At 53.6% G+C, this 23,299-nt stretch overlaps 1 protein-coding gene and 1 non-coding gene across 2 annotated transcripts; both read right to left on the bottom strand.

The window, feature by feature from the left end:
• Positions 1-10,504: 10,504 nt before the first annotated feature.
• MED10 (mediator complex subunit 10) lies at positions 10,505-17,823 on the bottom strand. The gene is made up of 4 exons (XM_042953489.1): positions 17,648-17,823; positions 16,238-16,321; positions 13,489-13,591; positions 10,505-11,343 (listed from the first exon to the last, which is right to left on the bottom strand). The coding sequence occupies exons 1-4, from the start codon at positions 17,767-17,769 to the stop codon at positions 11,245-11,247; spliced, it is 408 nt and encodes a 135-aa protein (XP_042809423.1). The 5' UTR covers positions 17,770-17,823; the 3' UTR covers positions 10,505-11,244.
• Positions 17,824-22,635: 4,812 nt separating this feature from the next.
• On the bottom strand, positions 22,636-22,742 carry LOC122202686. Its single transcript, XR_006194800.1, has one exon. It is a non-coding gene; the product is annotated as a U6 spliceosomal RNA (small nuclear RNA).
• Between the last annotated feature and the right edge of the window lie 557 nt (positions 22,743-23,299).

Below are 23,299 nucleotides of genomic sequence, written 5' to 3'. Positions count from 1 at the left end.
GGGACACTGACGCTCCTCTGCGGAGGGTTCTCGGCAAAAGCAGTCGTGGTACCTACCACCTGAAGGCCCAGGCTTCTTCCAGCTCTAGGTACCAATAACTTTCCATCTCCAAAGTTTTGAGAATGGATTCCTTCAAAACTAAAGGGACCCCGGCCCATCAGAGATACGGAGTTTAGAAGGCATCACGGCTTTGCGGGACCCCGGCAACGGTGACCATCTGTAACATTTTAGCCCTGGCTGGGAAGACAGCAGCCAGGGCACAGTGAGATGGTGCGTGGGTGGAAGAAAACGGGGGAGGAGTGAGCCACACTGGGGTCACTGACACTAGAAATCAAGAAAAAGGAAAATTCCAACATTTGGTCTTCAGCTGAAACCAAACAGATGTTTCGAGAACTGAGAGGAGCTTCGGGTAAGACGTACGTAGTTCAAGCTGCAGCGACTGAGAGGGGAACCTCAAAGTATCTCAGATCCGTATCATTAACGGCCCTCGAGGAAGACACGGGAGCTGAGAAGCTTGCTCGTGGCTGGTCCGGTGGCAGCGCGTTCCACGTCTCGTGCCCCGCAAAAGCCTGGGGATGTAAGCACAGGGTTTCGCCTCTCATGAGGGCCGGGCCCAGGACCGGAAGCAGTCTCTCTCCCTGCTCCCTCTCCGTCCTACTCCTTTACCTTCCGCTCCTACGGCTGGGATTGCTCACCTCTTCACAGCAGTCTTGAGAGACGACATCCCAGCATCCATCCCAGAGCTCTTTTTGCAAAGCCCAACTGGACCTCAGCCTCCTCCGTCTGAGCGAGCGGTTCCCGAGGGCTCCATCTGCCATGACCCACCCCCCCGCCACTCCAGGGGTAGGAGCCATGTGCCGAGAGGGTGGAGTGGACAGGGGCTGCAGGAGGCCGGTCGTGGGCTGCCCACCTCAGAGGACATCTTCGGGGACAGGCGGCCGTCCAGTCAACTGAGGTGTCCTTAGAGGGCAGTGTCCCATTTCCAAGTGTGTGGTTACAGATCGGCTCTGCTTTGCTCCCAAAAGAAATGGACCTCTCCCGGCTCCGCGGTGCCAGCAGGCCGCTCTGAAAGGCCACGCGCACGGCGTGTTCCTGGGCAGTCCACAGCCCGACCGGCGCGTACTAACCACACGGCCAGAGCCACACCAGCAGCTGCAGAGGAAAAGGGCTGTCCACGGAAGGACGGCCGCAGCCGGCTCTCCAGCTTGGGGCAAGGCAGCCCAGCTCCCAGCCAGTTCCGCCAGCCTGGGCCCTCGGCCGGGACTCAGCTTCTCCGGATCCGCTTCCATGGCCAAGTGGGGAGGACACAACCGTTGTGACAATAACCTTCCTTCGGTGTCAGTGTCCTTCTCTTCCTCCTCCTCGCCCTTCCTGGGAAGAAGGCTTCCACACGCACGGACCTCTCACCTGTGCCCTGGGTGACCGTCTGATCCACAGCCCATCCCTTGCAGACGTCACACAGGTGGGGGAAGGAGCCACCAGGTCTGGGAGCGTCACTCTGGGCCCACGGGGCCTCCTTCACGTCAGACCCGTGCAGGGCGCCCGGCCACGGCCAGCTGGCCGGAGGAAGGCCAAACGGCGGGGGCGGACATGGGTGAGGACAGAGGAGTGATAACAGAGCGGTGAGATTCAGCCATTTTTAACCTTGGGTGGCTTGAATCAACACTGCGCCTCTCATCACAAGAACACTGGGGGAGCATACTTTTCCCTCGGCAGGTAGGGGCCCCTCCATGGGCTGTGAACCCAGTTTAGTGAATCACCATTGCTTCTGGGAAGAGAAGGAGAAAGAAAGGAGGGGAGGGGAAGGGAGGGGAGGGGGAGGGTCGGGTAGGTCAAAGCTCACACGTATGGCCAAAGTAGGTATGATTCTGTGAGGCTTTGGGTACGTGGTCCTGGAAGGGGATGGAAACTGTGTTTCTGACCATGGGTGCACTGAAGCTATTTGAAAGCAGAAACGGACGTACTGACCTTGGCATGAGCCAGCCAAGCGCACACAGAGCCACCCTTCCCCTTGTTCCAACCACGGCCTCCGAGCCACACAAGAGTCGGGGCCGGCTTGTTCGGGGTCTGCATCCCTCCTCCCCAGCCGGCCTCCTGCATGAATGTGGATGCCCGTGTCTGGAAGGCGAGAAGGGGACACATCTCTGATTTCCTTGGCCGGACATGGCCATCGCTGTGGGGCCTGCACCTCCCCAAGCACTTCCAGTGCTCCCGGGACCCACACGTCCCAGCCCGGGGAGATTTTCCGGACTATTTGGGGGATTAAGGGAGCGAGCACGCACATGACCTCAGCACACATACACGACCGCTGGAAGGACACCCAGAAAACCTTGAGCTTTGGAGGTCTGCCTGCCTGTGCAGAGGGTCCAGAGAACTGGTGCTCAGCAACTCGGAGGTCAGTCCCGGCTCAGGGCTTCCGAGCTCCACGCTGGGAGACCTACTCGGGGCCTCTCTCTGGCTAGCAATCTGGCAATAATTATGAAAATGTATATACGTGCAACTCCCCTCCAAGAAATTAATCTCAAGGGATACCCTCCGATGTCGTTGGTACTGAACAAAGGTGCATCCTGTGGTATCTGTGCTAGAGCTGAGAGAGAAGGCCCAAGGACCACCCGACGGAGACAGTGTGGGTGCTGGACAGCGCATCCGGGGGACAAGGCTCTGGTGCCAGCCTGAGGTGGCCCCACACATGCTGACAGGAGGGCATCTCCAGAGATACTGTAAGTAAAAACAGTGAGAGGCTGAACAGTGTGTATAACGTGATCCTGTTTGTATTTTTTGAAGTTTGTTTATTTTGAGAGAGAGAAAGAGAGCGCGAGCGGGGCGAGGGGGGGTGGGGACAGAGAATCCAAAGGGAGCTCTGTGCCGACAGTAGGGAGCGCTTTGCGGGGCTCAAAGTCACGACCCGTGACATCGTGACCTGAGCCGAAGTCGGACGCTTAACTGACTGAGCCACCCACACGTGCTTCTGTATAAGCAGAAGCGTGGACGTATACTTAGAGCGTCTGTGGTTGCCGGGAAGGTGTCTGGACTTAATAAGCTGGGGGCTGGCACATGCCATTCACACTGTGCTGTCTGCATTTTTCAAGGTGGAAAACGAGCACGTGAGACAACAGCGCTAAGCACGCTCTCTGATTTCGCTTGCTGTACATCTGTACCAACAGGACCACTGAAGCTTAACACGAGACGCAGGAAGAAAAACCGGTCCCGATCGATACCGCGTGGCCCGCCTTCTCTCTACGTGGGGAGGCCGCGACGCTCTGTGCGAAGAGCCTGGCTGCACACTGTGCACGGTGAGTAAACGGTTATTAATAACAGTAATGACGGCCTCCATTTGCTCCTGCAACACCATTGGCTTCACCGTGGGGCAGGATATACTCTGAAGACGGGCCTTTGGCTTTCCACTCCCATCTCGAACTTAAAGAGGTCAGAAGACAGTTTACATGAAAGGCCCATCTCTTGTTCTGCTCTCTGCCGGGGCCCCAGCTGCTTCCTTTGATTAAATCCGCCGACAACCGCGTTAGCATCCCTTTGGGACACTAAACGCTCCCGTCTGCACACACTCGCAAATTCATAAATGCCTCAGCACACACGGGATGCCCACAGGCTACAATACGTGCACAGGTCCCCGAACATGGGGCCCCGCCCAGTTACCAGAAGGGTCCTGCAGTGTCGCCTGGGGTAGCACACAGAGAGGGCGGGAAGGGAGGACGGGGCGGAAAAGACCAGTCTCTCCTTCATCCCGAGCGCATCTCACACTCGGCGCCTCCCTAGGAGGGCAGCTGAGACGGTCTGGACGGAGCTCAGGGCCTTCTCCAGAAGAAGGGGGGCAGGGGTGGGGCTGGGGGGCAGCAGACCCTGCAGGAACCCAGCCTGGAGAAGGGAGAACACAAGGAGGTGGAAGAGGTGACGGCAGATGTTGGGGAGAAGCGGGGAACGTGTGGGGCAGCGGGCTTTGAAGAGGCCGATGGCTGTCCCCGCGCTCCCCAGGCCCCCGCTTCCCCTCCCCCGCCCCCTCCAGCTGCAGGAAGCTTTAGAACCACGGGGCACCCAAGGCTCTTGCAGCTCAGGGACCCGGGGCTCCTCCACCTGGCCTTGGAGGACCAGAGCCAGCACTGGCCACGGCGGCCTCTGGAGCCACTAAGAAGGACCACACGGGCAGGGACGACGGTGAAGCCGGGTCAGAGGCATGACAAGGACCTGGGGCAAGGCACTGCCGAGGCCACTCAGCTCCCTGGCGAAAGGAGAAGTGGGTCACAGGCTCCACCTGCTCTTGATCTCTGGCGTCCAGATTATCCCCCGGCGCCCGGGATGAGCCTGGGGAGGGCCCTGCGTCCTGCCCCTTCTCCTTCCACACGCTGTCCACGCAGCGGGACCACACGTAGCTTTGTACCTTCGGCTCATAATACAAAAGACACCACGTGTGCGCCAAGTAAACTAAACTTGAAACACTCCTAGCGCTGCATCTGGGATCTAAATTTACTTCCACGAAATTTAAGGTTTTGGCCTTAAATTACCCCTACAAGTGAGCTTCTGCGGGAAAGAATCGACGTCAGCACCTGCTACCTGGAAATCCAGGTCTCATGTCCTGAATGTGCCAGAAGGGGCCCTGTAGGTCACCTGACAGCTCCCTTTCCCCGTCCCCTCCCTCCTGGCCTGCCTCTGCCCTACAGGCCATAAAAGCTAAGATCTAGATCCCCTTGCCACCCTCGCGATTCGGGGTGCCCAAGAGACACCATCCTGGCCAATGAGACGCGGTACAAGCCCCTCAAGGAGACAGTTCCTCCAGAATGAAATGGTGAGGCCTCTGCAGTCGCGGTCTTTCTGTCACCCTTCGCCCATTCCTCTTCTACGTTCTCCCTGCCTGGAATGCAGTCGCTGTGCCCGGAGGGAGAGCAACCATCTTGTGATGTGAAGGCAAGACCATCTGCTACAAGTGGCATTGACAAAGGTGTATCGCTGTGGAGCCTGGTTAATGCTTGGGAGGGGCTGTAGCTGCTCTGGGCAGACAACTTCAAATCGCTTGCCACGGGAGAAAGAAATCTAAGCCCCATCTTTTTTCACAATTGTTAGCTGAACCTTCCCTAATTTGCTGCCTACACACCTGTAAGAGTGATAGAGGCTAATAATGATGGCAACCAAATAAAACTGTAACAAAATGAAAGCAATGAAATTATACACGCACACGCGTACGTAATTATTTTCAATGTATATTGCAATTATCAAATAAGATAAGTTATACAACATTGTAAGTTTTAAAACATTATTGATGCCATTATTCTACCTAAGATTGCTCATGCCCGAAAAGCCTTTGAAACTTGAAAAGACAGTGGACAAAGTAAATGCCTCTGGGTCCTAGTGAGAAATCCCAGCCCAGGTGAGACACCATTCCCCAACAAAAATGGAAAGGTGGGAAAGCCCTCCTGAAAGAGAGATTCTCACAATCCTGCCTCTCTCGCACACGAGTCCCTTCGTTTACCGGGCAGTAAAAGGCCTCGCGGACTGTAACTCGGCCACAGAACCTGACGACCGGACTGCAGGGGCCGGAGCAGAACACGGGTCAGGGCTGCGGGAGGAAACAAAGCCCCAGAGCCCACAAAGTCCCAGCAGCGGCGGGACACGGGAGGGACAGCCCCACCTATCTGCTGCTTAGCGGATTTCTGATTCTGCACCAGACGATGCTCTAAATAAAGCCAGGAATAAATATTCCATCAGCACATCCCTTGTTTCCTCAGCCTGTGTGTGTTCAGCTGCACAGCGAGGCTGGCCTCCCTTCCCAGCCTCATTATCCTAACGGCGACCCCCCCCCCCGCCAAAAATGGCAAAGAAGACAGCTCTTGTGCCCCCCATTGGTCTGTGCCCACCTCGAGGAGCAGTCTGTCTCCCTTCTGCCCAGACTGCATGTCTAGGCTGGAAAAGCTCCAAGAAAATAACAAAGGACCTGAGTCTTGTCTTCTCCAAGCAGGCTGTGGTTGCCCTCGGTGGAGATGCCATGGGACCACCCTCTTCCTCCTCCTCCTCGTCCCCCTCCCCTTCCCTCTCCTCCTCCTCTCCCTCCCCTTCCCCTCCTCCTCCCCCAACCACCCTCTTCCTCCTCCTCCTCCTCCTTTCCCCCTCCTCTTCCCCTTCCCCCTCCTCCTCCCCCACCTCCCTCTTCTTCCTCCTCCCCCTCCCCTTCCCCCTCCTCCTCCCCCAACCACCCTCTTCCTCCTCCTCCTCCTCCTCCTCTGTCTCCTCGTCCCCCCCTTCCCCCTCCTCCTCCTCCTCCCCTTCCCCCTCCTCCTCCTCCTCCCCTTCCCCCTCCTCCTCCCCCAACCACCCTCTTCCTCCTCCTCCTCCTCCTCTGTCTCCTCGTCCCCCCCTTCCCCCTCCTCCTCCTCCTCCCCTTCCCCCTCCTCCTCCTCCTCCCCTTCCCCCTCCTCCTCCCCCAACCACCCTCTTCCTCCTCCTCCTCCTCTGCCTCCTCCTCTGCCTCCTCCTCCCCCTCCCCTTCCCCCTCCTCCACCTCCTCCTCCCCCTCCCCTTCCCCCTCCTCCACCTCCTCCTCCCCCCCTCCCCCTCCTCCAGCCAGTGTAAAGCACCCCACTGCGTGGACGAGCTGGATGTGATGGGCAAAATAATCAGACAGTGGCTCTGGGAACCAAGACTAGCAATCAGACTAAGTAAAATTTAACAGAGAAATCGTAAAAGTGCGTGACTCTTTATTGACTGATCATTATCGGTCGGTCGGTCTGTAGATTGATAAGCTGTCGTGTCCCAAGCACAGAGTACACAGGTGTGTCTCAGCCAGCTCGGCTGCTGCCAACAAAGCACCACAGACGGACGGCTTCAACCTCTGGCATCTGCTCCTCACGGCTCTGGAGGCTAGAGGTCGGCAATGGGGCTGCCGAGGTCGGGTCCTGGTGCGTTGTAGACGGCCCCCTGTCCCCGCCGTGTCCCCACGTGGACTTTCAAGCCCACCAGCGTCCTTCCTCTTCTTCCTCTGCTGCCATCCATCCTATTTGATTAGGACCCCACACCATGACCTCACTTAACCGTACTTAACGTCCTCGGAGGTCCCATCTCTAAATACAGCCACACTGGTGGTTAGGACATGTGAATTTGAGGGGGTGGGGACTCTATGGACGTGCATACATACATGCATGCGTGTGTCTGTATACACATGGTGCCCATGATGCATTACACAGTGCAGAAACGCAGGCGGGCACACACGTATTTGCACGTCTATCGTTAGACCGACGGGAATCCTACGGTTATTATTTTGGCTACCTCTGTGACTTAGGGGTCACCATCTACACCGAATTGCAGATCTGGGCCTGGAACACCCCCGGTGGGGTTCCTTGAGGTCCCTGCTCCCTGCGTGGCTCTTCCAGAGCCAGGACAGACGGTGCCTTCTGCGTGGCACGGATCGGGGACCACGGACCACGACCGGCACCCGCCGCCCTGCCCACGCCCCTCCTGAACAACCGTCCGAGCACATTCCCCTCCATGCCAGCAGCGAGAGCGGCACCGGCCGGCCTGGGGGGGGTTCCAGGTGCACGAGGCAATCGGAGTTCCTGCAAACAGAAGGCATTACTGGCTGCACAGGCTGGCAGGCACGTCCCCACCGCGTCTCTTCACTCCTCCTTGGGAGCCCCGGCCAAGTCCCGCCCACTGTCCCCAGCACCTCTCCCGCAGCACACTGGTCCCCTCACCGGTGGCCTCTGAGCACAGACCCCCTGGGGGGTACGAGACCCCAGGAACACATCTTCTGTCCCAGGTTCACTAACCCTCTCAGCGGGAACAAGAGAGGCCTCGCGAATGTGGTCTGAGGGTGAAAGGAGACAGGACAGTCAGTGACTGATCCCCATCAGCCATCTCTGCCACCACGCAGACTCGGAGGGGCAACAGCTTCGTTTTCTCCGTGGGGTCAGTGACCACGTGCTCTCGCGCTCCCAAAGTCGGCGGCAGCCAGATCCCCTCCGCAGCGTATGTCTGGAGGCCAGCCGTCTGCCTCAACGCCTGGCACCGTGGGGAGGCCTGATGTGGGGCGGGCAGGGCCACCGGGGTGCCCACACACCCAGGCCTCCACAAGGCTCCCGGTGGGATGGGGCAGGGTTCCCAAGAATGCCTCCAAGCGGTTCATCTCGGACACCCCGAACCAAACAGACTTCACCTCCTTTGGAGGAATCATTTATAAGTCCAAGTTCAGCTCCTGAGCCCATGTGGTGAAAACCAACCCTCCAGTGCAAAGACCAGAAGGACAGGGCTGGCCCCGTCCCTCCTTCTCCAGCCCCACAGCACAGGAGGTCGTCAGCCGGCCCCCGACGAGGCTCGTTCCCACCCCACTGACACTCAAGGCTGCTACCACGTCAGTTCAGTAATAAAGCCCTCTGCTCCTGAGCACCAGATTAGAGGTCAGGCTTGGGACGGCACTGTGCCACCATTTAGTCCGCTTGTGACCCAGACGGTTCCTATGCAGGTGGCCCTCCCCTCCCGTCACTGGTGGATGAGGCAGGATGCAATCCCGTGCACAGATGGAACTAAAGCCCAAAACGACGGCCGGTGATTTAGAGCTGTCCTCTGCCTGTACTTCCGACGTGGTTTAAGTTTGTTTCTTTATTTTGAGAGGGACGGAGAGACTGCAGGCAGGGGAGGGGCAGAGAGCCAGGGAGACAGGGAAACCCGAGCAGGCTCTGCAGGGTCAGAGCAGAGCCCGATGCGAGGCTGGATCTCACAAACCCGAGATCATGACCTGAGCCGAAATCAAGAGTCAGACGCTTAACCGACTGGGCCACCCAGGCGCCCTCCAACGTGTCTTACAATTAAATGGACGTGTGCGTCCCGTCTCTCTGTGTTTGCAGCGCACTTACCCAAAAATCGGAACCCATTTTAAATGTCTGCTTTGGGAGGCCGTGCTCACATAAAGGACCGGTGGGAGCTTGCACGGCACGTGCCACCAGAGAGGACGCGTCCTCCGCTCGGGAGAAGGCCGGCGGGCTCCGCACCCAGATGAGGAAGTGTGGCTTTGGTCACTTCACGCTACCGTTCCTCCCGTGGGCGTGACACAGGGCTCCCCAAGGCTGCCACGGAGGCTGCAGTGCCCTTCCGGAGCCTCCGTCCCCAGGATCCCAAAGCTCCCCCAGGCTGCAGCTGGGCTCCAGTCACTGCCTTTTCACACACTGCCTTCCCTCGCACCGCCCGCCCCGGCCCCGGCACACCTGCAGTAATGCAGTCGTCACCCACGTGTCTGTGTGTGTGCACCCACGTGTCTGTGTCACTGCACGTGGCCACGTCCGTCTGGATCTGTGTGTACGTGCTTCTGTGTGTGTGTGTCTGTGTGTCTGTCTGGATCCATGTGTCTGTGCCTGTATCTGGGTCTCTGTAACTTCCACCACCGTCACCCACAATGCTGCTTCCTCGTCACCAAACCATAATGCCTGTGTCTTCCTTTTTTGCACAACTTAGTATCTGCTTTCAAAACGTAGAAAAAGAGCTTTTACAGAAGAAGGAAAAAGTATCATTCTGTCTCCACGTAGACACACATAGCTTCACCGTCTTCACCAGCCCGCAGCTTCAAACTCAATTTGTGGCCCGTGGCCCCGGGTGACAGGGGCTCATCAGGCAGTCACGCAGGCAGCAGTCCGCTTTGAGTGGATCTGGGGGTGCAGACACGGCAGCCCCCCAGCAGCAAAGCCAGGGCGCTTGACGGCCGGACCCGCCAAACAGGACACCATGTGGGTGAGTGGTGGCCCCCAGAAAGGTGTGTCCCCTTGGACCCTGTGAATGTCACCTTATTTTGAAAGTCTTCGCAGGTGCGATTAAGATTCTGGACCTGGATCGTCCAGGTGGGACCTAAGCCCAGCAACAAACGTCACTGGGAGAGACGGGGGAGACACGTGGAGAAGACAGAGCCACGTGAACACAGGCACAGATCGGGGCAGCGCTGCCTCAGGAGCACCCGGAGCCACCAGAACCCCGCGGGAGGCAGGAAGGAAGGACCCCCCCCCCCCCCCCGCTGCCGACACCTTCATTTCCGGTCTCTGGAACCGGAAGCTAAACCTCCATTGTTTTAAGCCACCCGGTTTGTGGCGCTCTGTTTCGGCAGCCACACAAAACTCCCAGGGCACAGGCAGACGTTCCGGAGCAGGTCCCTGTGCTCGGTGCTCAGCCCACTCCAAGGATCCCTCCTCACGGCCGCTGTCCTGCCCCAGGAGAATCGCCCGAGTTTACGAGGAACCAGGCTCCCGGGACCTGCACATCCTGCGGCTGAGAGGCGCAGCCCCGGGCCATTTCACTGGTGTCCGTGAACCCGCCTCCCTCAGGATGGTACACCCTCTAGGAAACCGGCTGCAGGAAATCACAAAGCTGCTCTGTAGTTTTTAATGTTTATTTATTTTGAGAGAGAGAGAGCGAGAGAGCGTGCAGGTGAACAGGGGAGGGGCACAGAGGGAAAGGGAGAGAGAGAATCCCAAGCAGGCCCTGCACGGTCAGCGCAGAGCCCGACTCAGGGCTCAATCTCACAAACACTGAGATCGTGACCGGAGCCAAAATCAAGAGTCAGACACGTAACGGACTGAGCCCCCAGGCGCCTCCAGAATTCTGCCTGGAGAACAAATTGTGTGAATGTTACTCACACTTTGGGGGAGGCGATACTTGACGGTTTACAAGATACACTGTACTACACTACAAAATGTCATAAAAATCACTGCACGGACTACATCATGTAAATACTTCAAGGCTTTATTATGTGCTTACGTCTAATCGAAATTCATGTACAGTCACACGGAACACGTTCTTTATGCACCATAACTGAAAACGTAAAACACAAAACCGACTCAAAGTATTGCTCAAATAAAAGCAATTTTTCTTTGTTTTAAGGTGTGACACCATGGTAAGATGGAAAAGAAACAGCACATGAAAAGAAACCGTCAGGTGGATTTTTAAAAACTTAATTTAACTATTATAGCGAGTATTCCCAAGACTACTCTGCTGTGGACAATTAAATGCATCGCACTCACGATCCCCAGCCATGTGAAAGCTCAGGGACCGAACAGACGCACATCGGGGACAGAGGGGCAGCCGGGAGCACAGCTCTGCCGGCCCTCCGGGCCCCACCGTCCCCCAGGGCCAAGGACGAGGACAGGGTGGCTGGAGGACGGGCCCGGGAAAGCCGCACTGGTGCCGCGGTCAGTCCCAGCCTGCCTGAAGGTCACAGCGACTCACGCAAGACCAGGAGGGTCTTCAGAAAGCAGGGCGGTGAAGTTAGGAAGGGGGGTGGTCCTCCCCTCGGATGCTTCGATACTTAGCCATGTCTTCAGGGAATACTTTAGAAAGTTCTTGAATCAACAGGCTTTTAAATTTCTAAGAAGAAAAACACACAGCATCAAAGTATCTTTGTTGGTGACCTGTCACCCAAGTCACAGACTACTTACTCCCCACCCCCCAAGCCTCAAACTCAAAAGAACAGAAACTGTGCCTTCCCTTTGCGTAAGCGGCCGTCCACACTGCCTGCTCATGACCCGGCTACCAGCAATGCCTACGAGCTTAGAACTGTGTTAGAGGTACGTTAACGAACTACCTGAGAGAGGAATCCATGAGCACAACATAAATACTTCAACCAGAAAAGCCCCTCCTGTAAGGTGCCAGCCACACATGTGGAAATGACTTTTGCGGACAACACACGTAACGGGAATCCTCACACAATATTTAACTAAGCAATTATTAACTCAAACCACGTCAAACTCGCTGTGTGCAAGCAGCTTGATCAAAGCTTTCGGAGCACCTGGAAACCTCTCTACTGCAAATGCTGCGGCTTCTGGATCCTACTTATCCGCCTCGCACTCGTTCTAATCCGGTCTGAAAAGCAGCGAAGTACCTGCCAGCATCTGAAAGCCTCTCCCTGAGAGTCACACTGAAAGGCAGCTCTACAGACACGAGCAGACCTCACGCATGTTCTCAAGGGACACTGCACCTCAACACAACCACCGTCTAAGCTGCAACTCGGGCAAGGTTGAACACACGGTCCGCGGGGCAGACGAAGGCCACGGAACTGCGCCACGAGACCCGCACAGATCTCCGATGACGGAGACGGATGCGCGCTGAAGGTCACAGTCCCCATGCGTCACCGCCCGCAGGGATCCCCGCACTGTCCGCGGCGCTGGAGTCGACCAGGGCGAGGCCAAAGCGGGAGCCGAGCGCACACAGCCCACAACCCGTCCGCTCGCTCACAAGGGCACCGGCCACCACGGCCTGATGTCCTGAGGGTGACGCTGAGCTCAAGGGCAACGCACCCCGAACTGACAAAACAGGAAGGAAGCTGCGGGCACCACACAGACCTTCACAGTAGTGCCACGCGCAGGGCAGGCTACCCGCCACCAGGACGGATCACCGGGGGAGACGTTAGGAAGCCCGGTGACCCAGGGCAGCAGGTGACAAAGTCGTCACGGTCATCCAGGCAGGGCCTCTCTGCTCCTTCCCCGCGCTCAGCCACAGAGCCCTGGGCCCCGAGCCCCGAGGTCACCGCGTGGCCATCCCCGCACACACGAGATATCGACCTGGCACTCAGTGGGCGCTGGGCCCCAGCAGGGACACAACGCTCGTCCCCAAGGTGCTGGAGCCCAGGCTGCCACGGACGAGATGGGAGAGGAAGGGAAGAGGGGCTTCCTCCTCAGGCGTCCCCATGGAAAGGTTGGTCCCCAAGGCCTGAGGAGGAGACGCAGGCTGAGCCCCGAGGACGGAGGGTGCAGAGGACAGGCCAGAGCTCCAGAGAAGGCCGCGCGAGAGGAAACAGGAGGGAGGGGGACACGAGGCCGGGCAGCCAGGCAGGGGTGAGGAGTGGGTGGAGGCAGGAGCTCGCAGCACGAAGCCAGCACGCATGGGCGACGAGGGGACGGCGCAGCGCGGGAAAGGAAGAACCACGCACCCCAATCTGAACCACCACTCAGTCAATGTAAATTGAAAAAAAAAAAGCCCCGCATATTTCACGTCCAAGATGCATGGAATTTTCTAGTTCTCATCAAAGCAAAGAACACACAGAGAAGTGCTCTGTGGAGCGCTGAGGACAGGGGCCACAGCACGAACGGGCCTGGAGCCAGGCGCTGGAGACAAGCACTGAACAAGGAGCAGGGAATAAAGATTTCGGAACCTTCTAAGCCCCGGAACCATCATTTCAGGAAGTGGCAGAACAGACGGCATCAAAAAGCAGCAAAGTACAACCTGCAGTTGGTCTTGTGCCAACGGCTGGCCAGCGACAAGGAACCGTCGCGAGAACTCGCCGGGCTCTCCTAAAAGGCAGGCCACCACCTGCTGCGTCCTGTCCGCCCCGACCAGGCCCTCCGCTGCTCTGTGTCACTTACCGCCCGTTACACACAGAGATCTCAGCTGTGCCACCGTGGGAAATAGTGCACGTTTTACCACGTGTGGAAAGGAACAAGGTCTATCGGCCAAATCCGCTTTGTAAGGATCTCTTCACGTTCGGACCTTAGCTTGTGCTCACAAGCGCCTTACCTTCATGGTGTCGATCTTGCCTTTCACCTGTTCATTCCTGGCCAGGGCCCTCTCCAGGCACTCTTTGGTGTAGAGTTGGGGGTTTCGTCCTTGATCTATGTATCTGGAGACAGCAAACACCTCCATTAACGTTCTCCTGGCTGACACCTATTCTCAGTTTTCTCAGGGACAGAAAGGAGCGAGCGCGATACAACTTCACACGGCCTTGTTTGGACGAAACAGTGCCCGGGAACCAAGTGAATCAGGATTCTTCCATTCACGCAAGTATAGATGATTTGGTCTATGACTTCTAATAGCGCGACTGACTCACGCAACCAAGCAATGACCAATTACGACCCAAGCGAGCTTCACATCCTCAGTGTTCGCTCTACTTCCGTTCCCTTGACCCTCACGATAACCTGTAAGGTCGGGCAGCTCTCGACAAAGAGAGGACCGACGCGAGCCAGGGTTTCAGGCTGGGGAGGGGAGGGGTTCTCGCCAATATGTGGCCTCCACTCTGGGGCGGGGGGGGGGGGGGCACCCCATCAGTCCCTGGGGAATCCCTTTGCAGAGGAGCCTGGGGACTGCCGGAGCAGCCGGGGAGCGGTGCACGGGGCAGCCCCAGCCCTGCCGGCCCCAAGATTACACACAAACTGCTGTACCACTTTTGGGGGGCGGGGGCCCTGACACACTACTTCCCTAAATACACCCAAGTAACATGAATTTAACAGAGGGATGCTCTCCAATTGTTTCTAAATTGTAGAGCTGTTTTTGAGATTTCTGACACTTGTCCCCAACATGCCTTCATTCCCCTGCAGACTTCACCAAGCGCACTGGCTGGCTGAATATCCACGTTTACCAGCTGTGGGCCACGTGCCCGCTTCCGTACCTTACAGACCTTCATACCCTTCAGCTACACTAATTACTCATTACAAAGGAAAAGAAATCACGGCCACGAAGTCCAGTTTACGCTCCAACAAAAAACTGTCACTTCAGAGATTAAAAAAAAAAAAAAACACTGTTCAGTTACTGTTAATGGCATAAAAACTGGCCTTCAATTATGACAGATAAAAAAATCAATACATCACATGTTTTAGAAATTCCATTTTATTGTAATGTTTTTGAAATGGTGGAATGAAAGAAGCCAAGTTAGGGTTAGTTCTGAACAAAACACATCCAATTCTGAAGAAAAACACCTGACAGGCTCAAGTGTCCGAAACAAGTAACTGTCTCAACAGCAACAGCGTTCGGATGGGGCTCTCTCTCCAGGCCCGAGGGCCAAGTGCGCTCCCGCGGACCCATCAACCCCCAGTCCCGGAGAGAGGAGCACGGCTTACAGTTTTCTCTCTGCCACAGTCAATGCGCCTGTCTGGAAGCGTGAGCTAAGAAAGGCCCCTGAGACCCCGGAAACTCCTCCCACATCGTGCACGTCGACGGACAGTTCTCACCTGCTACCTGGTGGAGCTCAGAGGCCAACGCGGTCCCAACGCCCCGGATGAATCTCAACCGTCCCTTCTGCCCACTGGCTGTAGCCGTCGCGGCCCAGGCCGCCCTGCCTGCTGCCCATACACAATCAGTCCCCATCCCTTTCTCTCACTGGCCCTTCGGAAGGCTGGGGCAGTCACCTGGCATCTGGCCTGACATCCATCCCACACATTCACGGCCAGAACAGCACTAATGAGGACACTTCAAGAAAAGCAAATTAGCCTCCACATTCCTGCAATCCACAGGCAGGCAGGCAGCCACCGTCTGGGAGCCTAACGCCGTAACACACACACGCGGAGAACTCGATGGGCTCACAGAACATGCTAAGAACACACAACACCATGGCCAGGGAGAAAGGACAGGGCCAAGAGCAGTAAGAGTGCAGCCTGTGTGTCCCGTCTATGTGGGCAGCTCCTGAGCTGTGCTGTCACGAGGCCCTGCATCTCTGACCTTTCCGCGACGTTAAAATGGTAACGTTTCCCTTAACTGTCCAAGGAAATCTAGTGACTCAACATTTGCAGTTTTAAGGCCAAAAGGACTGACATGCTCTTGCCATCAATGCTGGCTCCGCCTCCGGAGAGAGATGCTGCCTGGCAAGAGACATCGGCTCTGGGCGAGGAAGGACGAGTCCAGAATTTTTCTCTTAACTCTGACACTTAGCCACACAGCCCGGCGCAGTTACTTACCAGTTCTCTCACCTGTAAAATCAGTGTGATAAAACCTGAACTAAACAAATCTGTAACTTTATTTCCTGGAGGCGTTCTCTGGGCCACGCCTAGGACAGGCACACACAGCTCTCCGGCAGCAAACAGTGAACAGCCTTCCCAATTTCACTTGGTCTAAGAACCTTTATTTCCGCCCCCAGAGCAGGTATTTACCATCTCCTAAAATTAGCACTCCCAGTGCAGCCTGAAAGACATCACACCAAATTACTTCTCACGCTGTTTCTGCCTATAGTTTTTTCTTTTTTCTTTTATAACAGCCCGAGTAGAACTTTTTATCCCTCAAGAAAAAAAGCGATATGGATTTTCGAGAGCCTATGGTGTTTTTCACATATTTAATAAACCTTTACTCACATGTTAACTCTTTTTCAATATGTAGATTTTTTTTTTTTGAGTTTTTAATCCCATTAAAACACAGCCTCCCTGAAAGCAAGTAATTTTCGTCTATCTTCACTGGCTTATCCCCAGCACCTATAAATTGCTAAATGCCAGTAGCTGAAGGAGTCATTATAGCATCATTAAACAAGAATTCTACTCAAATGAAAATCAAGAATGATACTTACTCAAAAACTTCTAAAGGCACAGTAATGTCATGAAGCTGCTGCCTGCACTTATCAATATCCTGTAAGCCAGTAACGATAAAATTCCTGGGGGAAAAAACAAAAGTGGGCCATGTGGTTAATTCACATGACAGCAGGAACACCACCCAGGCGGCCAACTAGAACTCCACAGGGGACAGAGTTCCTTACCCCAACAAGGCGCATGGCTCTGTTTAGCTACAGAATTCCTAGGAAAGCTCTGGAGTTGGAGAATACCCTCAGGTATCTGACTTTCTTCCTTTTTTCATGTATTAATTTTTGAGAGAGAGAGAGTGAGCGCACGCAGGGGAGGGGCAGAAAGGGAGGGGACAGAGGATCTGAAGCAGGCTCTGTGCAGACAGCACAGAGCCAGATGTGAGGCTCGAACTCATGAACAGCGAGATCATGACCTGAGCTGAAGGCAGACGCTTAACCACTGAGTCACCCAGGCAACCCTTGACTTTCTTTGCTAAAGTAGAAACAACCAATACGGGGGGCGGGGGGACAGAAACCAACCCTTTTGAGAATCTGATGAAAACTATCAATCTTCTCTCAAAAACAATTACCCTGACTTCCACCTGGTTTTGTGTGCAATTTCAGAGAACACATGGGGCAGCGGACTCCCACTTAAGAACCCATCCTCTGAGTCTGGGGGTAAGAAAACCATCCCTGGCTGGTTCAATCTCAGCCTCCTTTTGGAGGCTTCAGAGATCACCAGGCTAGTTCCCCTGCACTGGGTTTGTAATGCTGGGTTGCAATTATGTTGGATGTCTGTACCCCCTATAAAGCCGAGCTCTTCATCAGGACATTCTGTTCGCGTATTTGCCTCTTGTTCATCCCAGGGCCTAATACCATGGCCAGCACGGAGCTGTTGCCAAAAAAGTTAATAAACGGTCTGCAACCTTCCTCACCACCTCCCCCATCCAACTCCTCCACATTCAGGCCTCCGCAGCAAGTGGTTTCAGACCCCTCTCCTTCCGGGGCTCAATCCGGTGCACTCCCCCGTGAAGTCCGCCTCCCCTCTGGGGACGGGGACAGAACTCCCCAGGAGGGCCCAGGAGAAAAGGAAGGAGTCACACGCGCTCGAGGACAGGCTTTGATTATCCGGCCCAGAAACTGCACAGTCGGCCCATGGTGACGTCTCCAAATGGGCCCCCAAGAAAAGGTTGCAGCAAAGCAGAGCGGGAGGGAGGAGGGCCGGCAAGAGGCGGCGGCGAGCCCGCCCCGGGCGCTCAGCCTGGAGCCAGACCAGGCCCAGACGACGGCGGAGAGGGGCGGCTCCCGGCCAGGCCCCGGCTCCCCCGCGGCCCGGCTCCCCGGCTCCCCGGCGCGACTCCCGGCAGACGCCGCCCCGCCAGCCCCGGCAGACGCCCGCGGACTCGGGCCGCCACTCACAGCTTCTGGTTGAGCCCGGCCTGGCTGCTGGGCTGGAAGTCGCTGACGATGATGCCGAGCTGCCGGATGTTCTCCACGAACTTCTCCAGGTGCTCCTCGAGGTGGTCGAACTTCTCCGCCATGGCCCACAACAAACACCGCCCCGCGCGTGGTCCTGCTCCGCCGCTTCCTGCTTCCGCCCGAGCCCGCCGCCACTTCCGTTTCCTCCAGCGGCAGGAGGCGGGGTCTGAGGGGGCTACCCGCGCGGCCGGGGGGGGCGGGACCTAGGCTGTGGGCGGGACGAGCGTTGGGGGCGTGGTCTGGGCCGGGATCGGCGTGCGGGGGCGGAGCTCGAGCGCAGGGCGGGACGGAAGCCAGCTCAGCCCCGCCCCAGCAGCCCCGAGCCGCCCAGGTGAGCGGGATCCTTCCAGCTAAACCGGGTCCCCAGGTGTTGTCAGTCCTCAGGACTGCCCTGTTGCTCTGAGGCCCGCCAGGAGCTAGCCCTGGGAACCTGCGACACCTCGTTCTGCCTCCCCTAGCCCTGCGCAAGCTAGCCTCTGAGCCTTCGTTCTCGTCCATCAACTTGGAATATTGAGTGCAGACAGCAGCTTGAGATTAGACTGGTTTAAGACCCCGAGCGCAACAGGCAGTACTTGGAAACAGTAGCTTATCCCCACGAGGAAAATGACATTTTTTTCTGAATATACAAATTACTCATTGCAAATAATTAAAACAATACAGGAAAAAATATAATGAAGAAAGAGGGAAAGACACCTGAAATCCTGCACCCTGACATAACCATCTTTAAGATCTCGGATACCACTCACTCCTGCATTTCTTTATTTGCAGAGTCCAGCAGGCACCCCACCCCCCCCACCCCCACCTGCTCCCCTGGAGGCTGGCCTCCCTCAGCCAGGCCCAGGCCCTCTTGGAGCCACCCAGCCTTGGCCCTGGCACTGAAAGTCAGCTCATGCTGGGCTTTGGACCTGCGACTTTCCCAGTAGCGAACTATCTGCCTTCCCCAAATGAGTACACGAGCAGCCAGGACAGCTCAGGGTGACTAAAGCCTGGCGTCACAATTGAGGCCTTCCAGCACTAACTCCCGCCAGTCCCACCAGAGGCCAGTCATCTCCATGCACCATACAGGGCAGCACCTTCACAAACCCCCACCTAGATGGAAATCCAAAAGCTTCCATGAAAGGCCCAACAAAGGTAGTTTCCCTGCCCCGCTGTTGGAACCCTTGCAGTCAGCGCCGGCCCCCCTTCCTTCCTCTCGTGTGCAGCTAGCATCCACCTCCTGAAATTCTTCTGTCCAACCACCTCCCACTCAGCGCTTCCTTCCCTAACTCCTGCCACCTACCGAAGGCAGGCCCTCCCCCACTCCTGCCAGCTCTAATGAAACTGCCCTATCTATAAAGAATAACCCTTCCTGTACGGAGCTTGTGGTAAGCTGCTGCTCACTGATCTTAGGAAATTCCATCTTGATCGCATCCCTCTTGTTCTTAAGAAACTTTTCTGCCCATTCTTCTAGGACTAACCGTGGTTAGCTCTGGACTCTTCAGACTACAGTGATTTCCTCCTTTACTAAATATCATAATATGCATCGTCCTCACTCTTCAGTTCCTAGAGTCTTAGGCAAAATGAGGTAGCTCCTTTTCTAGATGTTCTCTCCCAGGTGTGACCAAAAATGGGCACCCAGTGAAGGTAATTGATTTGTCAAACGTACTGAAATCAGGGACTCCAATCGATGTGCTGTACGAAACTTACATGGGAAGCCTCTGTTCTGCTCTGAGTACACAGAAATATTAGGTAAAATACTTCCCTCCCCATTCAACAACAACTAACTTCAGGGGGATTGTCAGACAAGGCAGAAATTAAATATTTGTCAAAGAAGAAAACGATGATTGGGGAGAGATCAGGATACGAAGTTAACAGTCCTCCATTTCATAAGAAAGTGATAGATATTGATGGGAAATTAGAATTTGTTCAGTATTTATTTTAAAAATTTAAGGTTCCCTCTTTAGTAGAATATATAATGTCCAACCTGGTCAGGTGAAAGGGAATTAGGAACACATGATCAATTCAATAGAAGGCAAGAAAAAGAGAATATGCGAAGCAAAGAACAAACATGGAAAAGAAGCTACAATAAGGTGAAAGAATGAAGGACAAATGTGTTGGTGATCAGGATAAATGTAAGCAGATTTAACTATTTAGTTTTAAAACAGACTCTCAAATTGGAAGTGCCGTACGTTGCTGATGTTATGCTTGCTGTTTTAATCTAGGTACACGGTTTTTCAAGGGCACACCTAAAACAAATGCACAGAAATGTTGAAGGAAAGAGACAGGATACAGTAAGATATGCCAGCAACCAAATGAAAGTTGTGAAAGCATATAAAATCAAAAATTCATGAAAGGTGGAAAGATCGTTTTCCTGACAAAGGGAAGAAACCACAAAGATGATGTAATATGAATCTATAAGCAACTAACAAAACAGCTTTATGATATCTAGCACAAAAATCGATAAATAATGCGGTATCATTGAAAATCCATAATCATAACAGGAGATTTGGAATACCTCTATCAGAACATGATATATGAAGTAGATATATAGATAGAGAGAGAGAGGATTTGAATAAGAGGGCTAATTAATGGGATCTGTGAGAACAGGGAACTCTGAAAACAAATTGTTTCCAAGCACATGTGGTATATTTATAAAAATGGGACCATTCACTAGACCACAAAGGAAGTTTCAGCAAATTCCAAATTTTATTACATAGACCCGACTTTCTGACTTCAGTGTAATTATAACAGAAATCAATGAAGTTATTTGCTCTTTACACACACACACACACACACACACACACACACACACACTTGAAAACCAAAACACATTCTGAAATAATCTATGGGTGTCCATACATCTGAATTTGCATGGGCAAGACCCACTGGTTGACTGTCATCCTGGTGATTGCTAATGGCACCTCTTCCATTCACCACCAAAGATGTCTCCATCTGGTTGATACATGCCATGGTAATTGTAGTTACAGGGGAAAGTGTAAAATATTTGGAACTGAATGACAAGCCTTTCTCATCAAACGTCTGTTTTGGTTCTAAAGCTATACTTTGAGGGGAAATTGCCCAGAAATAATAAGCTATGGGTTCAACTCAAAAAGTAAAAAAACAAAACAAAAAAAAAAAAAAGGAAGAGAGAAATCATGAGCCCAGAAATTATATGGAAAGGAGTGATAAAGACAGGTAATGATGAAAATGAAAGCGATTTCATTCGTTTTCTTTCTACTTTCACTAGAAGCCAAAAGATAAGCAGTAAAAAAAAAAGCTTATAGCTGAAAAGATGAATAAAAATCAAACAGACATACTTCCAGCCAGTCCCATCAGGGAGGCCAAGAGACAGAAAATCAACAATATTATACATGAATGAGGGGACATAATTGAGTTACAATGAAACTTATATGTCCCTGTTTTGAAACCTTGGAGGATGTCACAATTTTCTAGGATACTTATGAAAATTGACCTAATTTGACCTAATAGGAAATCAGAATAGATCCTAATCTTTCAATAAGCTGGCCAGTAGACAAAAAAAATCTCTTTCAAAGAAATGAAAAGTATCAAGCCCAGACAGCTTTTTACACTAGTTCATCTCTTTTTAATCAAACATGAAGGAAAAATAATTTCCAAGTTACCTGAATGCTCTCCAAGACTAGAAAAACAAGGAATACATCCCAGCTCATTTTTAAAGGGTTATATAACTTTGATATTAAAAAGCAGACAACAAGGGCAGTGGAAAGAAATAAAGGAGAGAAGGAAGGGAGGAAGGAAGGAAAGGGAGGGAGGAAGGAAGGAAGGAAGGAAGGAAGGAAGGAAGGAAGGAAGGAAAGAAGGAAGGAAAGGAAGGAAGGAAGGAAGGAAGGAAGGAAGGAAGAAAGGAAGAGATATCAGTCAATTCTCCTTCTGAAAATAAATGCAAAAATCCTAAATAAAATAGCAGAAAATCAGTTATTATTTATCACTTATCATTTATTTCTGCATAACAAACCTCCCTAAAACTCAGTGGCTTAAAATACAACCATCCTCTATCTTGCTCTCAAATCTGCGGTGTGGGCTGTGTATGGCATTCACAGCTTGCCTCTGTTCCTTGTCACATCGGCTGGGCTGGCTTACCTGGGACTGAGGGATCTCACGCACATGGCCACCACGTTGGTATTGGATGTGAGCTGAGAGCTTAGCTGACGGTAAGCCAGAGACCACAGCTCACCTCCGTGCTTCTCTGTGGGCTTTGGAGCTTCCTCACATCATGCCAGTGGGTTCCGGGAGCACACAGCTCAGGAGAAGCGGGCAGAACCTTTTATGACCTAGCCTCAGAAGTCCCACTATGCCACCTCCACCACAGCTGTGGCATAGCTAGATTCCCAGGGAAGGACCATGAAGGCGATCCATCAGTGGAAGAGGCAAGAAATCATACTGTTGGAAGAGCAGGTAAAGTAGGAGATATTACTGAAGCCCATTCTTGGAAAATACAACCTGTCCCACCTGACAGTGAAAAAAAAGAATGATCTATTGGGCCTTTCTTAGGACTGCAGGAAAGGTTCACCACCATAACATCTATTATATAACTAAGTCCATTGAAGACTGAAGGAGAAACACATGTCAGGTAGATTTTTAAAAAAATAGACATTTGAAAAAATCCAACCAGATTTATGATCTAAAAAAACAACAACAACAAAAACAAAAACAAGCACAAAAACACTTCTGGGAAACCGGAGAATGAAAGAAACTTTCTAAACCTAAGAAAGGACAGTCTTGAAAAACTTCCTGAAGCCATCGGACATAGCCAGGAAATTTCAGGAACATTTCCATCAGAGTTATGGACACAGCCAGGGTGTCCAAGGTCGCCCCAACTATTAAGCATCGCCCTGGAGTTGGGCCACTGCACGGCAACCATGGACGTAGCCTTGCTGTCATTTGTGGCCTCCCTATCATCAGCCTCTGTTTTTAATGTGGAAGGCTTCTGGAATCTGCATGCCATCCGCGAGCAGGGGCCATGCTGATCTTCTCCGAATCGTTCCAGTTTTAGCGTATGTGCTGCCGAAGCGATCGCTGTCTGCCTCTTCTGACACTGAAATTCCGTGTGGCCCCTGAATTGTCCTTAACACTCCTGGGTGTTTCATGCTTCAGCATCCCAGCTGTATTTAAGCATTCTACACTTACACATCCCCCAGTGTCCCAAACATAGGCGAACTAACTCTGTAAATGATTTTTGATCATCCGAAGGCCGAGGGAAAAGGAGACCAAGAAATCGGCATAAGGAAACCAAACGCCTGTTTTCCTGTTATGGCTGTGACCCCTCAGGAAGCTGCCCTCTCCTGTTGGGTAGACCCGAACCTCAACTTGCTTTCCAAATAATTAAGAGAAATCTGTGCTTCTGTGGTTTTAACTTCTGGCCCCTCCGCCATGCCCCTGTCCTGTATTTGCGCTGTTCTTTTATCCAGCGCTTCCTGAGTGCTTTCTGCTGTCTGCTGAATTTTGCATCGATAGCCCCCCATGGGGCCAGCTTCTAAGAGCAGCTTTGTCCTGAGGCGGGGTTCCTATTCTGCTCTGCTATTCTGGTCCTTCCTAATTAAGGTGCCCCGAGTTTGTGATCATGCTACCCTTTGT

Source organism: Panthera leo, chromosome A1 (genome assembly GCF_018350215.1).
Source record: "Panthera leo isolate Ple1 chromosome A1, P.leo_Ple1_pat1.1, whole genome shotgun sequence".
Lineage (NCBI taxonomy): Eukaryota > Metazoa > Chordata > Mammalia > Carnivora > Felidae > Panthera > Panthera leo.
The sequence above is the reverse complement of the archived record's forward strand: the minus strand, read 5'-3'. Positions and strand labels throughout refer to the sequence as shown.